At 47.8% G+C, this 21,962-nt stretch overlaps 1 protein-coding gene across 1 annotated transcript in view; it reads left to right on the top strand.

Moving 5' to 3' along the window:
* Positions 1 to 353: 353 nt before the first annotated feature.
* Positions 354 to 21,962, top strand: part of Tram2 (translocation associated membrane protein 2) — a 71,991-nt gene continuing 50,382 nt past the window's right edge. Inside the window, exon 1 of the mRNA XM_051152956.1 lies at positions 354 to 586. Coding sequence (XP_051008913.1) covers positions 467 to 586 — 120 coding nt within the window. The 5' untranslated portion in view covers positions 354 to 466. The remainder of the gene's footprint in view (positions 587 to 21,962) is intronic.

Below are 21,962 nucleotides of genomic sequence, written 5' to 3'. Positions count from 1 at the left end.
TTCGGCGAGGTTCACGGGCGGAGCGCACCCCGGCAGAGCGCACCTAGGAAGAGCGCACCCAGGCCGAACGCTCCTGTCCCGGCTGCGGGCGAGGCGCGAGGGTTAAATGCTCGCCCAGGGGGCGTGGTCGGTGGCGCAAGCCAAAGAACTGGGGGGGCGGGACAAACGGAGGAAGGGGGTGTGGCCAGAGGCGCGCGCCTTTGCGGCCTTGGGGTGGCACGGACTGAGGAAGGGGGTGTGGCCAGAGGCCCGCGCCTGTGCTGCAGCTGCGAGGAGAGGGCTGTGGCCGGGGGCGGGTTCCGGGCGTCAGGCCGGGGGCGGGGCGGGCGGAGGAAGGGGGCGGGGCCCGAAGTTGTTCCGCGCTGGGCAGCGGGGCTGGCGGGCGGACCGGGCCGGGCCGGAGAAGTTTTCGCTGCGGCTGCTGAGCGAGGGTGCGGGGCCCCGCAGGCAGTGCACGCCGGCTGCCATGGCTTTCCGTAGGAGGACGAAAAGTTACCCACTCTTCAGCCAGGAGTTCGTCATCCACAACCATGCAGACATCGGCTTCTGCTTGGTGCTCTGCGTCCTCATCGGGCTTATGTTCGAGGTGAGTAGAGCGGGGAGGGGTTGCTGTAGGGACAGGCGGTCCCAACTCCCGTGCTCCCCGGCGCAGACAGGGGTTCCGGACCTCATCTGGGCTGGAGCCCGCCTGGCTGTCCCGCACGTTATCAGCACCTCTGGCTTTGTGCACTGTATCCACCCTGGCCTGGACCTAGGGCAGTCCAGACAGCACCCCTAGCTCCTCACTGTGAAGGCCTTGCCATGCTCTGTCGCCCCCTTGGGCACCCACTGTATCCTGCAACTCTCTCTCTCTCTCTCTCTCTCTCTCTCTCTCTCTCTCTCTCTATCTAGCGCTCCTCCTCTCTCCCTCCCTCCCCTCCCTCCCTCCCTCCCTCCCTCCTCCCTCACCGTCCCCCACTCCAAACCCGTGCCTGGCCTCGAACCAATTTCAGCTCTGCCTTCCTGGCCTCAAGATTGGGGTTTCCTTTCTGGTGTCTGGGTGCCAAGCTGGGAGACTCCCAGACCCGCAGTAATTGCACAATTCCCCCCTCCTTCTCCTAAATAGGGCCTGCCAGATCTTCTAAGTTCTTCCATCGGAAGGTACACTAGGCCTTCTGCACCTCTCCTGTGGCTTTCTGGGTGTTCATCATTTTGGAGTCCCTGGAGCTTGCTCCAGGTCGTCACATGTGGCCCTGGCTCCATTCCAGTGGGGGCCTTCTGCGACCAACCTCTCTTTAAATATGACTTCTAAAGGTCTAGTTTTAAGATATCCTTTGGCACTTTGGACTGACTGTCCCTGTAGATCAATGTGTGAATTGGACCCAGATCCTTATCACCTTTGTAGGAGCCAGGAGAGGAAGAGGGATTCCCTCAGCTTTTGGGTGAAAGGTGATTTCTCCTGTAGCTGCAGGGATGTGGGATGGGGACGGAGAATGGGTAGTGTGCTGGTGTAGGCCTCAGAACTGCCTGCGGTAACCACTCAAGGGTTGGGAATCTAAGGGGGAGAGGGTCTTTCCTACGAAGAGAGAGAGAAAAAAAAGTGATACTGAAAAGTGAGAAGGCCTAGAGGAAACTGAGTATGGGTCGTCCCCTGTGGTGTATATTGTCTCAAGAGCGCCATGTGCTACGATGAAGTGGTATGTGACACTCCCTCGGCTCTCACTGTAGTCTCCTGGTCCTGAGCACACTCTGCTCCTGTCCTCCCTTCTGGGGGTAGCAAAAAGTGGTACCTTTTTAAAACGTTGCCTGTCGTCTCTCTTCTGTTACTGTTACCTGTTACACAGGTCCTGTTTGGCTGATGAACCTGCCCCTAGCTGGGGACATTCTTGTGGCACTCAGGTCTGAGCTGGATGCACGCTCTTAGCCGGGCTGTAGGGTTTATGGCGGCGGGAGAGAATCTGGGGTTGGGGTTGGTATCCACACTCTCTTGGAAATGATGTCACTTCACTCATTCTCCCCCCCCCCCACATCCCACCACCTCCACTCATGTTTCCCTTGAGGCTCTGGAAAAGGATGTCTCAGTGGAGACTGCAGCCTCAGTTTCCCATCATTGAGGACGCTGTGAAAACCTGTCTTCCTTACAGAGTGATTGTAAAGCTTAAAGCCGGGATTTTCAGCAGCAAAAAAGCCATTCCTCTGTACCAATGAGAGAATCTGTTTCTTGCTCCTGGACCCTTGTTATTATTTAACATAATGGCTTAATGAGAAAGCAGAGGACCTGCTCTGCTTAGCATTTGCCTTAAGTCTGTTTGCTGTCGGCCATTCTAAGAGGCCACGCTCCGGTTCTTGGAGGGCAGGGCTGGAAAGAGACATGTGTCAGTCTTAAACCTCATAGCCATGTGCTCCGCAGCTGGCCAGAGTCTCTTGCATAGCCTGTGGCTCTCTGTGGTATCGCTAGCATTTGTCTAGATTTATTTATTTATTTATTTATTTATTTATTTATTTATTTATTTTGCTTTACCTGCCTTATTGTTGTGCAGAAAGAGACACCTAGTGTTTGTACTCCTTTGTTCCCTATCTCTAGCCTTTTGGGAAGCCCTTTGTATTAGATCAGTGACGACAATCTGTGGAAACTGACAAGTGTCATTCCTAATACCTGATGGAAGAGAAAGGACTAAACCAAGAGGGGGAAAAACCATTTCCCCGTTTGATTAGGACTGACCCTAGGGCTGTAGAACAGACTTGATTGTGATGCCAACAAACCCCTCTCTTCACTGCCCCATCTTCTTCTGTAGTACTTTAGCCCTATGGAATTTACAGGACAGATGCTTCTTTCTGAAGTAGCGTTGAGGACTCACCAGGGTGAGCTGTTTTAGGAGGAAGGGGGCTTTCCCCTGAACCTCCAATATCAAAGACTCCTGATCTGTGCTGGTTGTAGGAGGTCTTCACTAACTGTTCCTACCTAGTGATTGTACAGAGATATATGAGAGAGAGAGAGAGAGAGAGAGAGAGAGAGAGAGAGAGAGAGAGAGAGGGAGATCAGTTATCAGCATGTGTGCACTTAGAACTCTGCTGTCGTTACTAAAAGAGAACAGAGACATCCCAGAAAGAAGGAGATAGGGAGACACCTAGCACAGGGCAGATTGAATATTTCTGGGATTTTCTGGCGTAGCGGTGTTGGTATGTGTGTGGTGTGGTGTGTGTGTGTTTACAGGTAGGCATATAGTGGGAAGAAGGAAGTGTAGGGGGAACAGGGAGAAAAGTCTTCAGGCTCCTAACTCCGGTTTTTGGTCCAGGCTAGGATTCCTTCATTTAGAAAGCCAAGCCAGGAAAACTGTATTGTAATTCTTCCAATAGAATGTAACTCTTGTGATCACCCCCCTCCCTTAAGTCCCCTGCCTAGCCTCTGCTGTTCCCTGTAATACCCCCCCCACACACACACACACTAGCAAGCTGAGGCCTTCATATCCATGTCAGCGTCCTTTGCTTGTTACCTCTGCAACACTCATGGGTTTTGATTCCCCACCCCGCCCCAAGGCTTAGGCTCTGTCTTTAGGGAGATGTTGATGCCAAATTCTTTCCCTTGGGATCACTTCCTTTTGGGAACACATGAAAGGCTGTCTGGCCCCTGTTCCCCCAAGCTGTGCTCAGACACACTTTTAGTTTAGTCTTGGGTTATCTTCTTTTCAAGGCAGGGACTGCTTCCCCGGCCCAGGTTTTGTCCCATCTTATGTCTGTTTGGAATAGAGCTGTTCTGTGCAGCCACACTGCACTTGGCTAAAAAATGTCAGGAATGTGGGACTTTATCCCCCCCCCCCACCCCTTCCTTTCCAGCTTTCTCTTTCTTAGCTCTGCTTCAGGAGAGGTGGTGCAAGGGGCAGTTTTGTTCTCAACAGTTTGGACTTTCTTAGGAGGAGTGTGGTTCTTCAGGGTGTGGGTGGCCAGTTGGGATGTGTGTCTAAGTCAGATTTGAAAGTAGCCAAGCCTCCCTCCCCTCTTCCCTTCGCCTTCCAGTGCCTAGTGCCACGTTTCCAACTGAAGCCGGCAGGGGAAGAGGGAAAACTCCTCCATTAGCCAATGGAGAACGAGAAATAAGGGGCGCTTGGAAGAGAGGAAGCAATATCTGTATCACCATGAAAATGCCATCGTAAGATGGAAACTAGTTTCTTCTTCTTCTGTTTCTGCCACTGCAGAGAAATGTTTCCGAGATTCTCAGGGTCGTTTAGAGGTTTGGGGTTTGGTTTTTGTATAGGCCATGGTGATGACGTAAAGGGAATAGGACCCAAACAGGTTTCTGAGACAGGTATGGAAGATAGCTCTTCCCCCCCACCCCCCGCCCCCCACCGCCCCACAACCACTCTCTTCCCTGTTCCTGACCCCACGACAGAATTTGTCAGGAAGGAATACTTGCAGAACATGCAGTGGGGGCCCACTGCATGTGTCATAAGTCTTTGGATTGAGGGGTCTATGGCACCATATTATACTCCTGTATGTACCTGTGGGTATCATAGCCTGGAACCAGGCAGCCAGTCCTGTCTCTTGATGCTAGGTTAGAAAGTTAAGTTACGCATTGTGAAGAGATCTTTTCTAGTGTGTAAGTAGAAGTGCATGAGCGGCACATAGAAACACCCGCGGATGTCAGTTGGTTTTTGCTAACTTCTAATGCACTTTTGAGGATGTTACTTTGCCAGCTTTTGCGATCCCTGACTTGATGCCTCTATCCCTGGAGCTTTGGGTGCAGTGTGCTGGGGATGTCAGAGTTCACCAGGAGAGGGTCCCTCATTCTCATGGGTGCCTTGTTTGGTGGGATTCCTGCATGTACAGGCACTCAGTGACTTGAGCAACAGAACAGAGATTTGGAGCTTTGAGTTTCTCTTGATCCCTATTCTATGGGATGAAAGGACGTGTTCATTAGTCTTCTCTTCTTTGGGCGAAAGTGAAAGATGGTATTGGTCAGTCTGACATGCTAAAAGACCCCCCTAGCATGGGGCTGCTTTCCTGGTGCTTGAGACATTCACACTGATGACTGTTGCCTCTGGTTTCTGTACTGGGTCTGAGGGTGTGTTTTCCATCCTTGGACCACTCACTGGGGGCCCTGGCTGGATGTTGTTGCAGGGATGATGCATTTTGAGATGAATACCTTTCTCAGCACCAGCCATCTACTGTCCGAATGACTTTCCCTTGGTTCCCCTCATTTCCCTTTGCCCCAAGGATCCTGCGCCACACACAGCATGCTTTTTTTTTTCTCTCAGACATTTATCTTATTAGAACACACGGGGTGAGTACCAGAGGGTTTTGGTGCTGCCTCTGTCACTCCTGGGGCAGTAAAGACTGAGAGGAAACAGCCCTGGAAGCTAAATAGGTGTCACTTCTCCTGCTCACTCTGTTGTCTGGACCCTCAACGGCTTATTTCTCAGAGGCACTCTCCAGGCTGGTCACAGCAGAACGCCTTAGTCCCAACTGTTTGTGGAATAACATGTGTTGCTATGGTGAAAGCTTCACTCTGGCAGGCATGAACTCCTTTTTGATCTGCTTTGTCGTCGTCGTCGTGGGCAGGGGCGCCAGAAATCATTCTGTGGCGTAGCTGATGTGCTTCTCGTTCCCACCCTGATAAGTGATGAAGCCAGAGGTCTGATAAGAGCGGATTAGAATTCCCACATGACAGAAATGCTTTCTAATCAGCCAGTGTGCCATTAGCTTGCTTTGGTGGGAAACGTTCCCCGATGCTATCTCGTAGCCTTCTTATGCAGTGCTTAGTATCTGGTATCCATTGGTACCTAACGGGTAGAGGAAGGAGGGGTGAGGGGAAAGAAAACAGCAAAACTACCAGTAGAGCTCCTGAGCAGCTCTCCTTGTTTCCCGGGCAGCCCTGTATCCTCTATGTACTCTTAACTCTGCCCTGATTTACCTCTGCTGTCTCAGATGTCCTGCTGTGGGGGAGATCCAAACCCGGCTTACACACAGCTGGTTAGTGTTGTGAGCTAACTGTGCAGTTTAAAGAGCTTTGCAAGGAGTTCTTCTGCATGGTGTAAGTTCATATAACTTTTCTTGCTTTTTGAACAGAGGAAATGGAGCCAGATTGTGAGTTAGGAGGTGCCAAGGCCTCTGGGGCCCTCCGGTGAGTTTGTTGGAGGCCAGGCTTAGGATGGGGAGGGGGGCCACGTTGCCTCTTGATGTCTTCTTTCGTTTGTCTGGAGGAATTGGCAGTGTTTTGCATCTGTGAAATGTTTTACTGGCCTCACCCAGTAATCGGGATGGTTTATGGGGCTTGCCATACCCATCCAGAGCCTGGCTTCTAGAGGAGAGATTTGGCCAATGACTATCCACTCTACGTTAGAGCCAGAGCCCAAAATAAGAAGCCAGCAACGTCTGGCTCACATTTAGAACACAGCTCTGATGTCCCCACTACTGGGTCGTCTGTGGAATGTAGCCACAGACAGCTTTATTTTCTCTTTGTCTGAATGGGTCTGTTTATTACCTGGAAGTAATATCTGTGGGCCTTTCCACTCGGAAGCCTTTCTGCCCAGAATGATCATGGAAAGTCACATCTCCCTCAAGGAGACTGCAGAATGACCCAAATGTGTGTGTCTGTCACATGTGATCACAGATGAAGGGACAGGAGCTTTGCCCACCACTGTAGTCACTGCCTGCCATTATCCAATATTTGTGTGAGATAAGGGGTTTCTGGTTGTAGTTTGCTCGCTGACCTTATCATCAAGTTAATATTTGTGGTCATGGCTCAAGGGCACATTTTCTGTTTTATGAGTTCATGACCTTAGAGGGCAACCTAAGAAATTATCTACTGTGTTTGCAGAAGAGAAAAATAAGCCACACCCCCAAAAGAGGTTGAGAAATTTGTCCAAGACAATTAGAGTAACTGTTTGACAACCTGAAGCCACACCCAGGTCCACCTCTGGCGCATCTTCTGTGTCTCTGCCTTGAACTCTAGACTCTGTCTTTGAATGCCAGTGTGTGTGTGGAAGCCTTGAAGGTGATATGTGACACTTAAGAGCACTGGACTCGCTCATTTGCTAGATGCTCATGAAATGGCAGAGTACCTGTGATGTGCTTGCACGAGCTCAGGGAATGCAGAGATGAGGGTCCCGCCCTCAAAAAGGTCACAGTGTGCTACCTTAAAGCTGCTGGCACTAAGGGGGTCATAGTGGTCCAGGCCCGTGAGCCCAGCTACACCGGAGGCTGAGTCGGGAATATTAAGAGTTCAAAGCTAGCCTGGGCAGCATAGGGAGATACTGCCATAAAAATGCTGTGATGGAGCTCTTTGGCATGCTTGCCAAGCATATGCAAAGCCACAGAGGGGGAAATAGTTGTGGGTGGGAGTCAGGCCTTAAACTTCATGTGTGTGACAGGTGCAACCTTCCATAGACTCTTGGGCCTCAACCCTGAGCCACTGTGCTTTGGTGGAAGGACAGTTATTAAGAACAAGCGCCCTGAGCCAGTTGTGGTGGTGCATGCTTTTAATCCCAGCACTCAGACGCAGAGACAGGTGGATCTCTGTGAGTTCAAGGCCAGTGTGGTCTACAAAGTGAATCCAGGACAGCCAGGGCTACAAAAAACAAAAAAACAAAAACAAACAAACAAAAAAAACCCCTGTTTCAGAAACAAACAAATAAACAAAACAGAACAACAACAAAAAACTAGCACCCTGGCTGTGGGTATGGCTGTGACGGTCACACCTGGAGATATTTATTTATTTATTTATTTATTTATTACATATACAGTGCTCTGCCTGCATGTACATCTGCAGGCCAGAGGAGGGCATCAGATCACATTATAGATGGTTGTGAGCCACCATGTGGTTGCTGGGAATTGAACTCAGGACCTCTCAAAGAGCAGTCAAGTGCTCTTAACCGCTGAGCCATCTCTCCAGCCCACACCTGGAGATCTTGCGGGGCACATCTGGCACTCATCCGTATGTTATTACCCTGAGGCAGGACGTAGGACCTTATATCAAAAGTCCCATAGGCACGGGGGCTTTCAAAAGCAGCAATTCTTTATCACTGTTTTAAAGTCTGAGTAAACCCAAGACCGAGGCCTTGCCTTGGGGGAGGGTCTGCTTCCTGCCTTGTAGTGACATCTCTATGCCTTTTAAAGCTGAGAGAAGGGAAGGAGAAAGGGGTGCTTGATGTCTGCGGTCTCCCAAGGGTTTTTAAATTGTGATTAATTACTCCCCAAAGGTCCCACCTGCTGATGCCACCGCACTGGAGATAGGTTCTTAGCCTAGGAATTTTTGGTGGCAGGCATCAAAAGTTCTATCCATAACAGACTGGTGTGTGTGTGTGTGTGTGTGTGTGTGTGTGTGTGTGTGTGTCTGTGTGTGTGTTCTGTTTATTTGTGTGCATGAGTGCAAAGGAAGGCCAGAAGTCAATTTGGGTCTCTTCCTCTATCACTCTCAACCTTATTTTTTGCGTCAAGGTCTCTCATTAAACCCACAGCATAAGGATTTGAGTAGCCTGGCTGACCAGGGAGCTTCAGAATCTGCTTGTTGCAGTGACAGACACTTGCTGCTGTGACCAACTTTGACATGGGTGCTGGGGAACTCAGATTTAGGTCCTCATTCTTGTGTGGCATGGAGGTTACTGACTGACCTATGTCCCTAACCTGTCATAAGGTGCCTTAAGATTTTTGTTTTCAGGACTGGAAATGAAACCCAGACCCCGCACATGCTAGGTAAGTGTCCTTCTACCTGTGAGACATATCCCCTGTTCTTGGATTTTGTGGTGGTTATTGTTGTTTTGGGTTTTTTTGTTTTTATTTTTGTTTTTTGAGACAGCATTTCACTCTGTAGTGTTGGCTGGCCTAGAACTTGCTAGATGGAGCAGGATGGCCTCCAACGCACAGAAATCTGCCTGCCTCAGCCCTCTAAGTGTGATTAAAATATGTGCCTGCCTCTCTGCTGTTTTTTGTTTTTTGGGGGGAGGGAAGGAGTTGTTTGTTTGTTTGTTTGTTTGTTGAGAGAGAGCCTCACTAGTAGCCTGGCTGACCTTAAAAGCAAGGCTCCCGTCTCAGCCTTCCAATTATTGAAATTACAGGCATAAGCCACTGTATGGGTGGGGCAGGACTTCTCCACAGAACTGGGTTGTTTAGGCAGGGCATTCCACATCTTCCTCATAAAGTTAGATTCTTTACCAGGGAGTGATTCTTCTTTTTCTCCTCAGAAGATTTTAAAAAGAATTTTCTTTTTACAGGGAATTCTGTTGAGTGGCTTCCCACCAATAGATGTCTGTGGCTTCAGGGGAGAGAGAAAGGCGTGCCCACCTTCAGGACTGTGGGTAGATACAGACGGAATTTATAGTGCTGGCTCCCCAGCTCTCGATGGCCTCTGCTCCATGAAAGGGGCACAGTTTCTGTTAGTCAGCACATATTGGCTTCTGCTTAGTACCTAGTGTGGGGCAGGAATCTTCACGAAGTGGGTATTGAGTCAGTAAGAGCATGAGTTGTGTTTAAAGGTGCCACAGCTAGGGTTAAGGGCAGTGTATGGGGGGGGGCCGCTGTTCTTGAAGATCTAGTCCAGCCGTTCTTAGAGTTCAACAGGAAACACCGAGGTCTGCTCCACTTCCGGCTGAGACGCATTCCTCAGAACCGGGAGCAGAGTTGAACTTCTCGAGCTAGAGTATGCCGTTCTCAACTCGTACTTGGTGCCGCATCAGCTTTTGACCTCACTGGACAAGGGGGATAACTTGCTTCTATGGATTCTGCCACTGCCGTGTGAAAGGCAGATGGCGACCTGAGCAGGAGTGTTTGATGGCTGATTTATTGATTTCGTTTTTCATTAGCAGTTTTGTTTTTAGTTTGGGCAAAACATCTGGCGAGAGGTCCTCACTGTTAGATTTGTGGCTAGCGCCGTGTGGAGGCCGGCAGCAGGGAGCTAGGTGTGTGATAAGAGACCCAGAGCAGTGGGGCATGGATTCTTCCTGCAGATTGCTGTGTGGCCCATGCAAATCCCTTCACTCCTCTGGACTAACACTTGCTTTATGGAGCAGGGGGTGGCTATGGGGGTAGGGGGTGGAGGATGGCAGGTGGGAGGCTGGAAGTTTGGGGGCTGGAGGGTAAGGGGTGGGTTGACTCTCCTGTAGCTCAGCTGTGTCTTTTTCACTATGGACCTGTACAAGGGCAGAGGATGAGCACAGAGCCTACATTGCCAGGAAGGAAGAGGAAGGGAATAGAAGGAGGAACCTGTCCCCCCACCCCCCACCCCCAGATTGTGACATTTAACTTGAACGCAGCTGCGCATCCATTTGATTTAAGAGCCTCTACTTTTCTTTTCGTTTTTGATTTGCATTGGAATCCGTTTTGAACTGAAGTTTGGACTTCTCACCTAATTACGGGGTAGCAGAACTTAGGTAGATGGAGAAAATCCATATTTAAAAGGAATCACAGTCAGACCCTACTGTCTCCTGCAAGGTTGACCCGGGAAGAGAACAGGCTGTACATAGCCTGGTCCCTATCCGGCCTGACTGTCCTATGCACTTTGTTCTGCCAGCTTAGGTTCTCTCACCCCAGCTCTCTGAGTGTGGTCTGGGACCTTAAGACTCAAAAAACTGTTTTTCACATTTAATGATAGATCCATGTCTGTCTGTCTGTCTGTCTGTCTGTCTGTCTGTCTGTCTGTCTCTCTCTCTCTCTCTCTCTCTCTCTCTGCGTATGCGCATGCGCGCCCCTCTGTCTGCCTCTCCCCCCCCCCCCCCCCCCCCCCCCCCCGCCCCATGCCAACCTAGTGTCCTATCCTGACCTTACTTCTTACCCCATCTCTGCTTTGTTACTCTAACAATGGCATGGTTTCTTCCTCACAATATTGGGAATGAGTCCCACACAACAGGAAGAAGTAAAGTTTTTGTTTGTGTTTGTTTATTTGGTTTGGTTTGGGTTGGTTGTTTTAGGTGGGATCTCACTGTGGTCCATGCTGGTCTGAAACCCACTTCTGAGTGCTGGATTGCAAATGTGCCAGGCTCACTGTATCGCATCGTACTTAACTATCTTCTAATGCCTGGTTTCAAGTAAGAAGGCTACACAGAAAAGCTCTGTCTCTAAAAACCAAACCAAACCAAAACAGAATCAGCCATTACATCTAATATTTAAAACACTACAGTAATTTGGGGGACCAGTGAGATGGCTTGGTGGATAAAGGGCCCTTGCTGCAGGTTGTCCTCTGATTTACACGTATGTGCGCGCACGCACGCGCACACACACACACACAGTATAAATAAGTATAATAATAAAACGAAATACCACTTTTTTTTTACTAACTCCAAATTAAAAAAATAAAGTTGTTCTATCCAGGCAGTGGTGGCACATGCATTTAATCCCTGCACATAGAAGGCAGGGGCAGGGGGATCTCTGTGAGTTCAAAGCCAGCTTGGTGTACAGAGTAGGTTTCGACATAGCCAGGGCTGCACAAAGAAATACTGTCTCGAATCCCCTCCCAAAACAACAACAAAAAAAGTTGTTCATACTTATGACTACCAAAAACAATAGCCATTCAATTAACTATCATCAGACCTAGCTATTTATACATTAATTTGAAAATACTATATAAGAAGTTCAGTCTTAGATAGAGAATTTTTTGACCACAGAACGTTCTCTTGGATGCTGCTACTTACCACATTGTTTTCTGACTTTGTTTTTGTTTTCATAGTAACAAGATAGGAAGAGACCTTTGTGACCTGGCTGTGTTAGGAAACTATTACAGGCCATAGTTTACAGAGGTCAAGGTCACTCTGGCAGCTAGGTTGCCAGAGTTTGCATTCTGCTCCAGCCCTGCCATATTGGTAAATTAACTTTCGTGTGCCTCAGTTTCCTCATCCTTAACACAGGATTAATAATATGTCACAGAAATTTTAGGAGTGCTGGGAATGTTCTTATAAACACATAATACATTATATACTTATATTAATATATTAATTATATTAATAAACAGCACATAATATACGGCACAGTCACCAATAAGGTGTTTCTTATTGTTGTTAAGCTGAGACAGTGCTGCCTGGTACCTCAGCTATGTGTAACTCTTCTTTGTGTCTGTAGCATCCATTTGGAACAGAGTCAAGAAACAGGATGCGGGTCAGAACTGATGATGGCCCTAAACTGCTGCCAGGAGCTCCATGCTCAGCTTGCCCTCCAGGTCCAGTTCACATCTTACTTGCATGGGACCTGAATATGTTTGTTGGTTGGTACTATGATGGAGGTTGAACGCGGTGGATGCTAGCAAATCCTCTACCACCAAGCTAATACCCTATCTAACTAAATACAAGTGAATTTCATTTTTGCAGCTGGGTCTCATCCCCAAGGTATCTCATTACATAAGTGCAAATATATCCCAAGTTCTGAAGAAAGAAAGAGCCTAGAATACTTCCCAACCTGTGTATGGGCATAGATTTCTATACATCTGTAATAAGTAATATTAGAGTTTTGAACCTAGACATGGCCCTATTGAAAGTAAGGCTGCCCAGGGCGATTCATTTCTAGAGCTTCTGGGAAGTGCCAGTTTTATCACACTGAAATAAGAGTGTCTTCTGCCTAGTTCATTATCATTCACAGAATGTGAAAGAAGCAGTTTAGGTTTCTTATCAAGCTGCCTGGGAGATAAACTAATTAAGCAGTGTTCACCTACCTGGCCTCTTCCTTCCCTCCCTTCTTCTCTCCTCCTTTCCTTCCCCCACTCATCAAATGCACCTAGTCTATGCAAGGCTCTGAAATCTGAATGGGAAAGCAGCTGGCATATTTGACATACGTATCTTGATAAAGAAGAGAAGCTGATAATACCTTGTGGCCACGTTTCCCGGAGTTGCTTGGTTGGAAATTACTCCAGGTATGACAGTTATGGCTTTTCAGGTTGTGACAGATGACGTCTTTAGCATACAGCTGTGCTGTAGCCAGGTGCAACTTTTCCAGTGCTATTGGCCTCAGGGAGGTGAGTCTGGAATGAGCTGGTTCTTGTCCCTCATTCTGCAATGTTGGTTGAATGGTGTTTGTCTCAGTCAGGGTTTCTATTGCTGTGATAAAACACTAGCACCCAAAACAAACTTGGTGGAGGGTCGTGTTGGGGTGGGGGTCGTGGTGGGTATTTCATCTTACAGCTAGAATTCTGTCAAGAAGGAAAGTTAGGGCAGGAACCGGGAGGCAGGAGCTGATGCAGAGGCCATGGAAGAATGCTGCTTACTGCTTGCTCTTCATAGCTTGCTCAGCTTGCTTTCTTATACATTCCCAGGACCATGGGCCAGGGCGGGGGGGAGCCCACCCACAATAGGCTGGGCTCTTCCACATCACCAGACAAGAAAAAGCCTCAAAGGCTTGCCCCATAGAACAATCTGGTAGGGCCATTTTCTCAATTGGGGCTCCTTCTTCTCTGATGACCTTAGCTTGTATCAAGTTGACATACAATTAGCCAGCACAGGGTTTTGTTTTGTTTTGTTTTTTCAAAGCCATCAATTTTGGATGCTGAAAGCACAGTGGAAAAGGATACATTATATAACCAGAAAGATCTTACCCTTCCCCCTGGAAGGGAAACAGGTCAGAAACAAGCAGTCACTTGAAGGTGAGCTGCCATATTGGTATTCTATGTGTAGCACCAAGTGGAGAGGATGCTTTGAAAGTATGAAGGAAACAGTCCTAACTAAGGAAGGCCAGGAAATAGAGTGGATATGGAAGGACCTAGGGAGAGGGACTTGTATCCCCATGAAGGGTGGGGCTGGCTCAGAACCCGAGTGCTCAGCCGGTGGCTAATACAGGTTATTCTAGAGGTAGGATGAAGGGCAAAGAAGTTGTAAGGGGGAAGGTGAGGCTGGAGCACAGAGGCCTTGGTGGTCACGCCCAGAGGTGAGCTCTTGTCCTGGAGGCAGACAGGAACGTTTGAGGAGTTTTTGGGAGCACAGTGGTGGGATGCTTTCCTTTGGAGACAGTTGAGAGAGGTGGGGAGAATGCGATTGGACATAGAGTCTGGGCAGGTGGCTGTGGGGCTGGTCCATGTGGGAACTTCCATTCGGGAAATGTTTCTGTGCCATCTTCTGGCCAGGAGGAAAGTTGTAAAAAGCAGCAAGGACCGGAGTATTCCCCGGTGTTGAACCTCAGTCGTCTTTTCTGTATGTTTTGTACACCACAGGCTAGTAGCAAGGCCCTTGTGGGGAGGGGAGTGGGCTTGTTGGGTTGTGGGGTCGAAACTGTTAGGTACCACCTGGAGACTGGACTGACATAGGTCTTTCTTGCTACTGAACAGGAGTGTTGCTTCCTGAGTGTCCCCCGTCTTTCCCACCTTTGCCTCAGACACCCTGCCCCCTGCCTCTCTGAGTCTCTTCACCCTGTGTTACCGCCTTGTGTTACTTTCCCATGGCCATCAATCCCCCAAGTGTTCTTCAGACCCATGGAAAAGTTATTAATTTGCATATAGCATCTGTGAGTTTTTTTAAGGGAGGGGCCACATACATTACAACATCTTTTCCTTCCGCCCTTCTATTATCTTTAGCTAATAAGCCGTAGTGAGAGTACTGTGTCCTTACTGCAGGATGGTGGAGGCAGTGGAGGCAGGGGGATGGGGATTTCCTTTATGGAAGAGTTTGTAGGAGCAGTGGGGATGAGGTGGGACAAGGTGTGGCTGGATACAGGGATTTGGGTGTGGACTGCCTTCAGGAAAGGCAGTAAGCAGTTGCCTTACTCTGTAGTCTATGTGTGATTTGCTCTAGGGAGTACCAAGGAGTGTCAACACATAATTTTATTTTCTGCTTTGAGATGAGGCTAGGGGTCTTCTTATTGAAGCTAGCTTGGGACCCTCACAGTTTTAGCTCCGTACTCCATTTATGTCCTCAGAAGTGTGAGCACCAGCAACAACCCATCCCTGTTAGACCACATCTCCATGACCATGCGGCCTTTTCAACATCACCTCCTGAGTGTTTCCCAATTCTCTTCTCAGCTATAATTCTCTTTGATTTTTTTTTCTCAAGATGCTTATTAACCCTTGGATGAACTGCTGTAGGGCAGTGGTTCTCAACCTTCTTAATGCTGCCCCTTTAGTACAGTTTCTCATCTTATGGTAACCCCTCCCTCATCATAAAATTATTTTTGTCGCTGCTTCATAACTGTAATCTTGCTGCTTTTATAAATCATAACGTAAATATCTGTTAGGCAAGGTCTATGATATGTGACCCCTGTGAAAAGGTCATTTGATCCCCCAAGGGGTGGAGACCCACAGGTTGAGAACCAGTGATGTGGTCCTGACTTAGCCCTGGCCTCTCCTTATCCTTACCTCAGTTATCCTCAAACAGAGTTGAGGCCAGGTTCTCTCTCCTCCTTCCTGGTGCCAGCCCTCCAGACAGCTGAGCAGCCTCGTCCTGTCTGGACCTGTGTGCCTCCCAGACATCCCGTGTCTTTGTTGCCTTTCCCTGAACATCCCAGCCCCCAAATCTCCTCCTTTTCTCCTTTTATTTATTTATTTTTATTTTTTATTTTTACTGACACCTGTTTCTCCTGTAACGCTCCCCTTCAGACCTTACCAAATATAGCCCTGCTCAGGACTCTACTGAAGTTCATTCTGCCTTTAGGCCATCTTTGCTGTTTGTTATTCACCCAGTCTGCCAGCCTTGCATTGAGATTGGATTGCCAGAGATAAAACATGACTAGAAGAGGTGACAAGGTTATTGCCGTCTTGTACATATAAGGTCCAGTGGCAGCAATGAAGGGGTTACCACCCCACTAGTGTAAAAAGAGATGTTCATCCAGGCCCAAAGCATGTTGGCTAAGCAGCTTTGTTTTGGAGAGACTGGGGAGAGAAGCCAAATTCTCAAAGTGTGCACTTGGGATATGTCTAGAAAGGGTCTCGCTTTGACGCTGAAGCCAGCCCTGAACGCATGACCCTGCCCCCTCAGCCTCCCGATGCTGGGATCACAGGTGTGTGCACCCCACCTGGCTTCCAGTGTGTGTTCGAGTGGGGACTAAGAAAGGATGTAGCGAAAGATGAGTCCACTGTACCTGGGATGCAGCTGGTGAAGACTGTGGACCGGGAAGCCTGGATCTAGGTGCTGGCTTAGGTAATAGGGAGCCATCAAAGACTTCTGAGGAATGGAATGACTAAGCTACATTACGAACAATAGGACCAGTGTAGGTCTGTGCACTTGCTAGGGCCTCTCTCACAGCAAGGGATAGTTTTGCTGACTGTATCCCCTGCAGGTCTGTACTGATACGAAGGTGTGGATGTGAGTTTACTGAGGTGGTCCAGGGTACTCACAGGAAAGCATGTGTCATCCATGTTTTTTCTGCTCCTCATGACCATATTGAGGTTCTCTCTCCACGTTCTTGGGTTGCCAGTGAGAAGTGCTTGATAACACATGAGAGATGCTAGTTACTCTACACCACACATACGGAGAACTTGCATTCTTAGCTTTCAAAGACAAGGGTGAGTGAGTGGGGAAATTGCAGTGGATACCATTTGGTAATGCACCGATGATTCAAAAACATAACTGTACCCCTCTCTGCCCCCCAACAACACCTGTTCTCATCCGTCTCCCCTCCTCCACCCTCTCAGGAACTACTTTCGCTATTTTTGGTGTTTTCTTGTTGAGTTTATTTATGCCAATGTAAGCAGCCACAAAAATGTTCTATAGGGCCAGCAAGATGGCTCAGCAAGTAAAGGTGCTTGCCCCACAAGCCTCATGGCCTGAGTTCGCTCCCAGGAGCCCACAGAAAGGAGAGAACTGACTCCACAAAGCTGTTCTTTGACCTCAGCAAGGATGCTGTGGCACATGGGTTTACACATACACCAGTCTGACAGACATTCACAATTCACACATAATAATAATAATAATAATAATAATAATAATAATAATAATAATAATAATAATAATAATAATAATAATGTAACAATAAAAATAATATGGCAATAATTGTCATACTAAAACATGTGATATCAATTCAGTGTATCAGTATCTATGCACACATCTGTAAGTATGCATTGTTGTCTAATTTTTTTCTTTTTGAGACAGAGTTTCTTTGTTACACAGAGCCCTGACTGTCCTGGCCTCTTTTTGTAGACCAGGCTGGCCTTGAACTCACAGAGATCGGCCTCCCAAGTGCTGAGATTAAAGGTGTGTGCCACCACACCTGGCTATTGTTGTCTCCTTTCTGGTGCACAGTGAGACATCGTCATCTAAATTGATTTGCACCTAGTGATTCCTTTTAACCAGAAGTCTGGGAGGACTTGCTGTCAGTGCACAGGCAACTCTCCTCACTCACGTGTTAGGACAGATAGTGTCCCATTGTGTGAACACACCTGGATCCATTCACTGAGTTCCCTTTTGATGGGCATGTGGGCTTGTTTCTAGTCTTTTGTTCTTACAAAGGATGCTACAGAGAATATGTGGGTACTTGCCTCACCTTGCTCTTGTGGGGAAACATCTTACAGGGTGTTTCACAGAGATGAGGCAGTTGGGTTAAAGTATACTTGTATTCGTAGTTTTGAGAAGTGCTGACATTTTCCCCTGCCCTTTCAATGCTATGTTCAAATCCATGGGTCATTTAGCTACATGCCAAGATACTATAGTCTGTAGTTTAATACTAAAAGCTCTGCCAGTTTCCACATTGAACTTGTTTGCCATCACATTTGTATTCTCACAGCCCATGTACATAACATAACAACAACAACAACAACAATCCTTGAATTTTTACAAAGTATGCTGCTTCCTGCCTTAGGATAAGGGGAATGTTTCCTACTGGTTTTCCTTAAAATTCTTTAAAATATATTTCTTATTTATTCTTGAAATTTTCATACATCTATACAATGAAATATGGTCACATTTGCCCCCATTCCCCTTCTCTCTCCTCAGCATGTCCCCTTCCAAGCATCTCTCGTTAAAAACAACCCACTAAGTGCAGTCAGTGCTGCTCGTGGTGTGGCATGGGAAACCTACCAGTGGTCACACTCACAAAAGAGAACGATACCAGGCTGGGCAGTGGTGGCACACATCTTTAATCCCAGCACTTGGGAGGCAGAGGCAGGTGGATCACTCTGAGTTCAAGGCCAGCCTGGTCTATAAACTAAGTCTAGCATAGCCAAGGTTACACAGAGAAACCTTGTCTCAAAGAGAGAAAGGGGGGGGGGGGACGAGAAAATGATATCTACCCCCCCTCCACCCCCAACCCTCCCCCCTACAGTTTCTTGCAGATCTTCTGGTTGTTTCTTTTGCTCTGGTACTTCATATGAAGTCTTTCCTTGGGGCAAAATCCTTTCCCTCTGCAGCAGTTTCTTCTTCCTCGGGATCCACACATGTTTTCTAGAAAGCCTTCTTTTTCCCCCTGGGCTGTGTGGTAAGTCTTCCCTGAGCTCCTAGTTTCCCTGTGCTCCCTTTCTGATGACACTACCCCCAAATGCCACCCCTCTGCCCCATACCTCTTGACTGGCAGTTCCTGGAGGATAGACGAGTCTCATTTTAGCAGTTGGCAGAGCATTCGACACCCTGGTTGTGCTCATGTCATATTCAGCAAGTAAGTGGTGAAGTAGGATTACCAGTTGGTAACTGTCTTTTCAGAAACTTTTGCCTCCATTTTAAATCATGATACCAACTCCTCATTCATTTAGTTTGAATGCACGCGGGTCTGTGCTTCTTAGAGCGTTCGCCAGCTTCTCTCAACTCACATTATCATGGTTTAGAACGTTTGCATCATTCCCCAAAGAAAAGTTAGCCTGCGTTCCTCAGTGCTGCCTCCCATCCCTGTCACCACCCCAGAAACCACTAATCTTTCTCTGGGCTTGCCTATTCTGAACATTTTATACAAATGCAATCATACAGCACATGGCTCTTGTGTCTGGCTTTTATTTAGCATGATGTGTTTGAGATTTATGCATGCTTCAGTATTTCATATCTCAGCATTTCACGAGTCAGTTCTGCGCCTGACTCGACCCGCTGTGTGGAGATACCGTGTTTGTCGTGCCCATGTGTCAGGCGATGAACATTTGGGTTGCTTCTACTCTTTGGAAAATTGTGAGTAATGCTTTTCTGAACACTCCTATGTAACCATTGGTGTAGAGAGCGTGTGTTCAGTCCTCCCAAGTCTATTTCTACAAACGGAAGTGCTGGGTCAGGAAATAATTTCCATGCAGGCAAGGAGCCAGGGCTGAAAGTATATTGAACAGTTTGTCCTTTTAATTCAAGAGTTTTATCTCCAGGCCAGTATTGTGTATTGCCCATTATTCTGCCTTCACACAGCAGTTATTGAAGTTATATTTGATGGACTGTGGGGCACTCATCCGTAATTCACAGGCAGATGTCTGAGTTCATATGACACCATTTACTGCTTCCCAGGCACACTGTGCCTTCCTGGCTATGGAGGTTGACAAACACGTATCTTGCCCCAAAACCGTAATTCATTTCAAGCCATCTAAATACCCATCTGTGTTGAGCCACTTAGTAAATTACGGGTATAGCCATGCAGGGGAACACTAGCTGTTTAAAACGCGATGAGGCCATGCTTTATGTATTGGCATGGACTGATGCCTGTGGAAAGTATTGGCTGTTGATTAGCATGTTGGTATCAGCCCACTTTAATTCAAAACTTATGTTTATGTATGTAGAGGCAATGCCAAGAAAGGTCAAAGCAGACTGTCAGCGTTGATTTTATTTCCAGGAGGAAGGCTAAAGAAGACTTTTTAGCTTTTAGTGATTCTTTTTTTTCTCCCCCAGTAGGTGTGTATAGGTTTTAAATTGATTTCTCCCCCCTCCCCCACACACTTCTCTTTTGCAGAAACAAAGCACTTAAAAAAAATTACATCGGAAGCACTAGGCACCAGTGTAAGGTGTGGGCTCCATTGCCAGCTCTGCCTTGGGGGCCAGGCCATTCAAGATAAACACAGTGTCTCACCAGCTTCCTCCCAGAGGCGAGAGAGAGCTTCTAGATTGTAGCCTGCAGGAAGTCTTCCTGAAAGAAATTGGGCTTGGGGTTGGCCCTCAGAGGGATGGGGGCATGTGTGTGGCAATTGACAGTTGTAGAAATGGGGCTGGGGGGGGGGGGTAACAGACATGCATTGTGTTTGCTTCCAACTTGCAGAGCTTTGTAATAAGCCCTTTGCCCAGATTCTCCCATTTGGTCCTCAAAGCATCCTGGAATGTAGATATTATCACCCCTGCTATACACAGGAGTGAACAGGGGGTTAGAAAGAAAGCAAGCTGAACAGGAGACTCTCATTACTTATAAATGCTAGTTCCAGAATTCAAAGCACATGCCTCACCTCTCAGTGCTGTCCTGTGCTCCATAGTAAACAGGAGATTGAGGCCTATAGAATGCCATGTGCTTGCCCCAGCTGACAGCTCTATAAGTTGGGGAGCATACTGAGTTAAGGATTTTTCCCAGAAGCCCGTCATTTCTGTTACATGCCTGTTTCCTTGGAAGTTCCCAGAATTGGCCATGGGAGCTGGTAGATTCTGGTCAGAGAGGCAATGCAGGACTCCTCTTGGAGATTCAAGTGTCATATGCATTTGGGGATTGTTTGGGGCTTTTGTTTTGAGACAGAGTCTCATGTAGCCCAGGCTGGTTTCAAACTTACTTGCACAGCTGAGGCTTTGAGCTCCCAAGGGCTTGCCTCCACTTCCTAGTGCCGATGCGATAGGCATGCATATTTTATTAAAGCAGAATCCATTCCTCTCAGACCTGAGTGGCCATCTCTCTTCAAGTGGGAGGTGGTGTTTCTGACATGGCTCACTTGGTGGAAGACCTCTTTGAAGCAGGCGCTGTCCTCTGAGCGAGCAGCACTTGGTCATGTGTACAACTCTCAGTGAACGAGGGTGTCAGCTGACACTGGGCTGGGTTAAACCTGAAAAATAGAGTATGGGTAAGTTAGGGAAGGCAACTTGCTGGGTGGGTTGGACTGTGTGTCTAGCCTTCTGTATGTTTTGTTGGGTGGGAGAGATCCCACCTGCTTGTGTCATTTTGTTCCCATAGGACATGAGTCATTGATGATCGGTTACTTAATTGATTTCCCTCCATAGATCCTAAATTCTTCAGCTCACAATATCAAATTTCATTAAACCAACCATTTCTTCTTCCTCCTCTTCCCTCCTTCATTGTCATCCTATTATGGATCATTGTGTTCTTAGAGAGATTGCAGCAAAATCTATGTAATGAAAAGTCAGCCATCCTCGCCATTTTGAGGTATAGTTACATGGTTCTGAGTACAGTCGTAGGGCATGGCCAGTCTCCATCCAGGACTGTTGTCATTTGTGTCTTAGGCGTTTATTGTGTACCTCCTGGGAAATGGTGAAGAAAGACTTCCTGCTGGCTGTGTTGCTGCTCACTTGTCATCCTTGCACACTTGTCATCCCAACAGTTGAGAAACTGAGGCAGGAGGATTGTCTGAGTTTGAGGTGAGCCTAGGCTACATACATAGCAAGTTCCAGGCTGGTGTCAAAGAAACAAACCATCGGAAGGGGTCTAGGCCTGGATCGGATCATGTCCTCATCCCTCCTCAGGCTTCCTGTCTCACTACAGGGATTATCTCTCACCCTGTCACTGTCTGGAAGGATTGCAGTTTGTGCTGTGTGGAGCCCTGGGGAGTATTGGGAGGGGGGGTGGAGCCTCTGTGATTATCCGGAACTTTGCCCTGTAGCTGTGCCCATGTGGCCTCCAGTGGGGGCAGGGCAAGAGAGGGGCACCTCTGCCAAAACCAGAACTTTACCAAACCCCAAATCAACAGTTTGCCCAAATATAGTCTCCTAGACCTTCAGCCTTGATGCTTTAGCTAAATATACTGTCTCTCAGTTTGGAGGGCCAGCTTCCTCCAGGAGAATGACTGCTGTAATTATTATAAAGTGCCTTTTCTCAATTTGTCTTGGAGAAATGGCCATGGTGATGTGGCCCAAGTCGTAGACATGGACCACGTGTAAAACTAAAGTAGATTAAAGAAGTCTGGCTCTGGGTGGAATCTGGCTTCGTGGCTTTCCACCGTGACCTCTCCGTATTGATGGAGAGTGGTGACACTGTGTGTGGGGCAT

The sequence above is a fragment of the Acomys russatus genome, chromosome 11 (genome assembly GCF_903995435.1).
Source record: "Acomys russatus chromosome 11, mAcoRus1.1, whole genome shotgun sequence".
Classification (NCBI taxonomy): Eukaryota; Metazoa; Chordata; class Mammalia; order Rodentia; family Muridae; genus Acomys; species Acomys russatus.
Note: the sequence above shows the minus strand (reverse complement) of the source record. Positions and strands in the feature narration are given on the sequence as shown.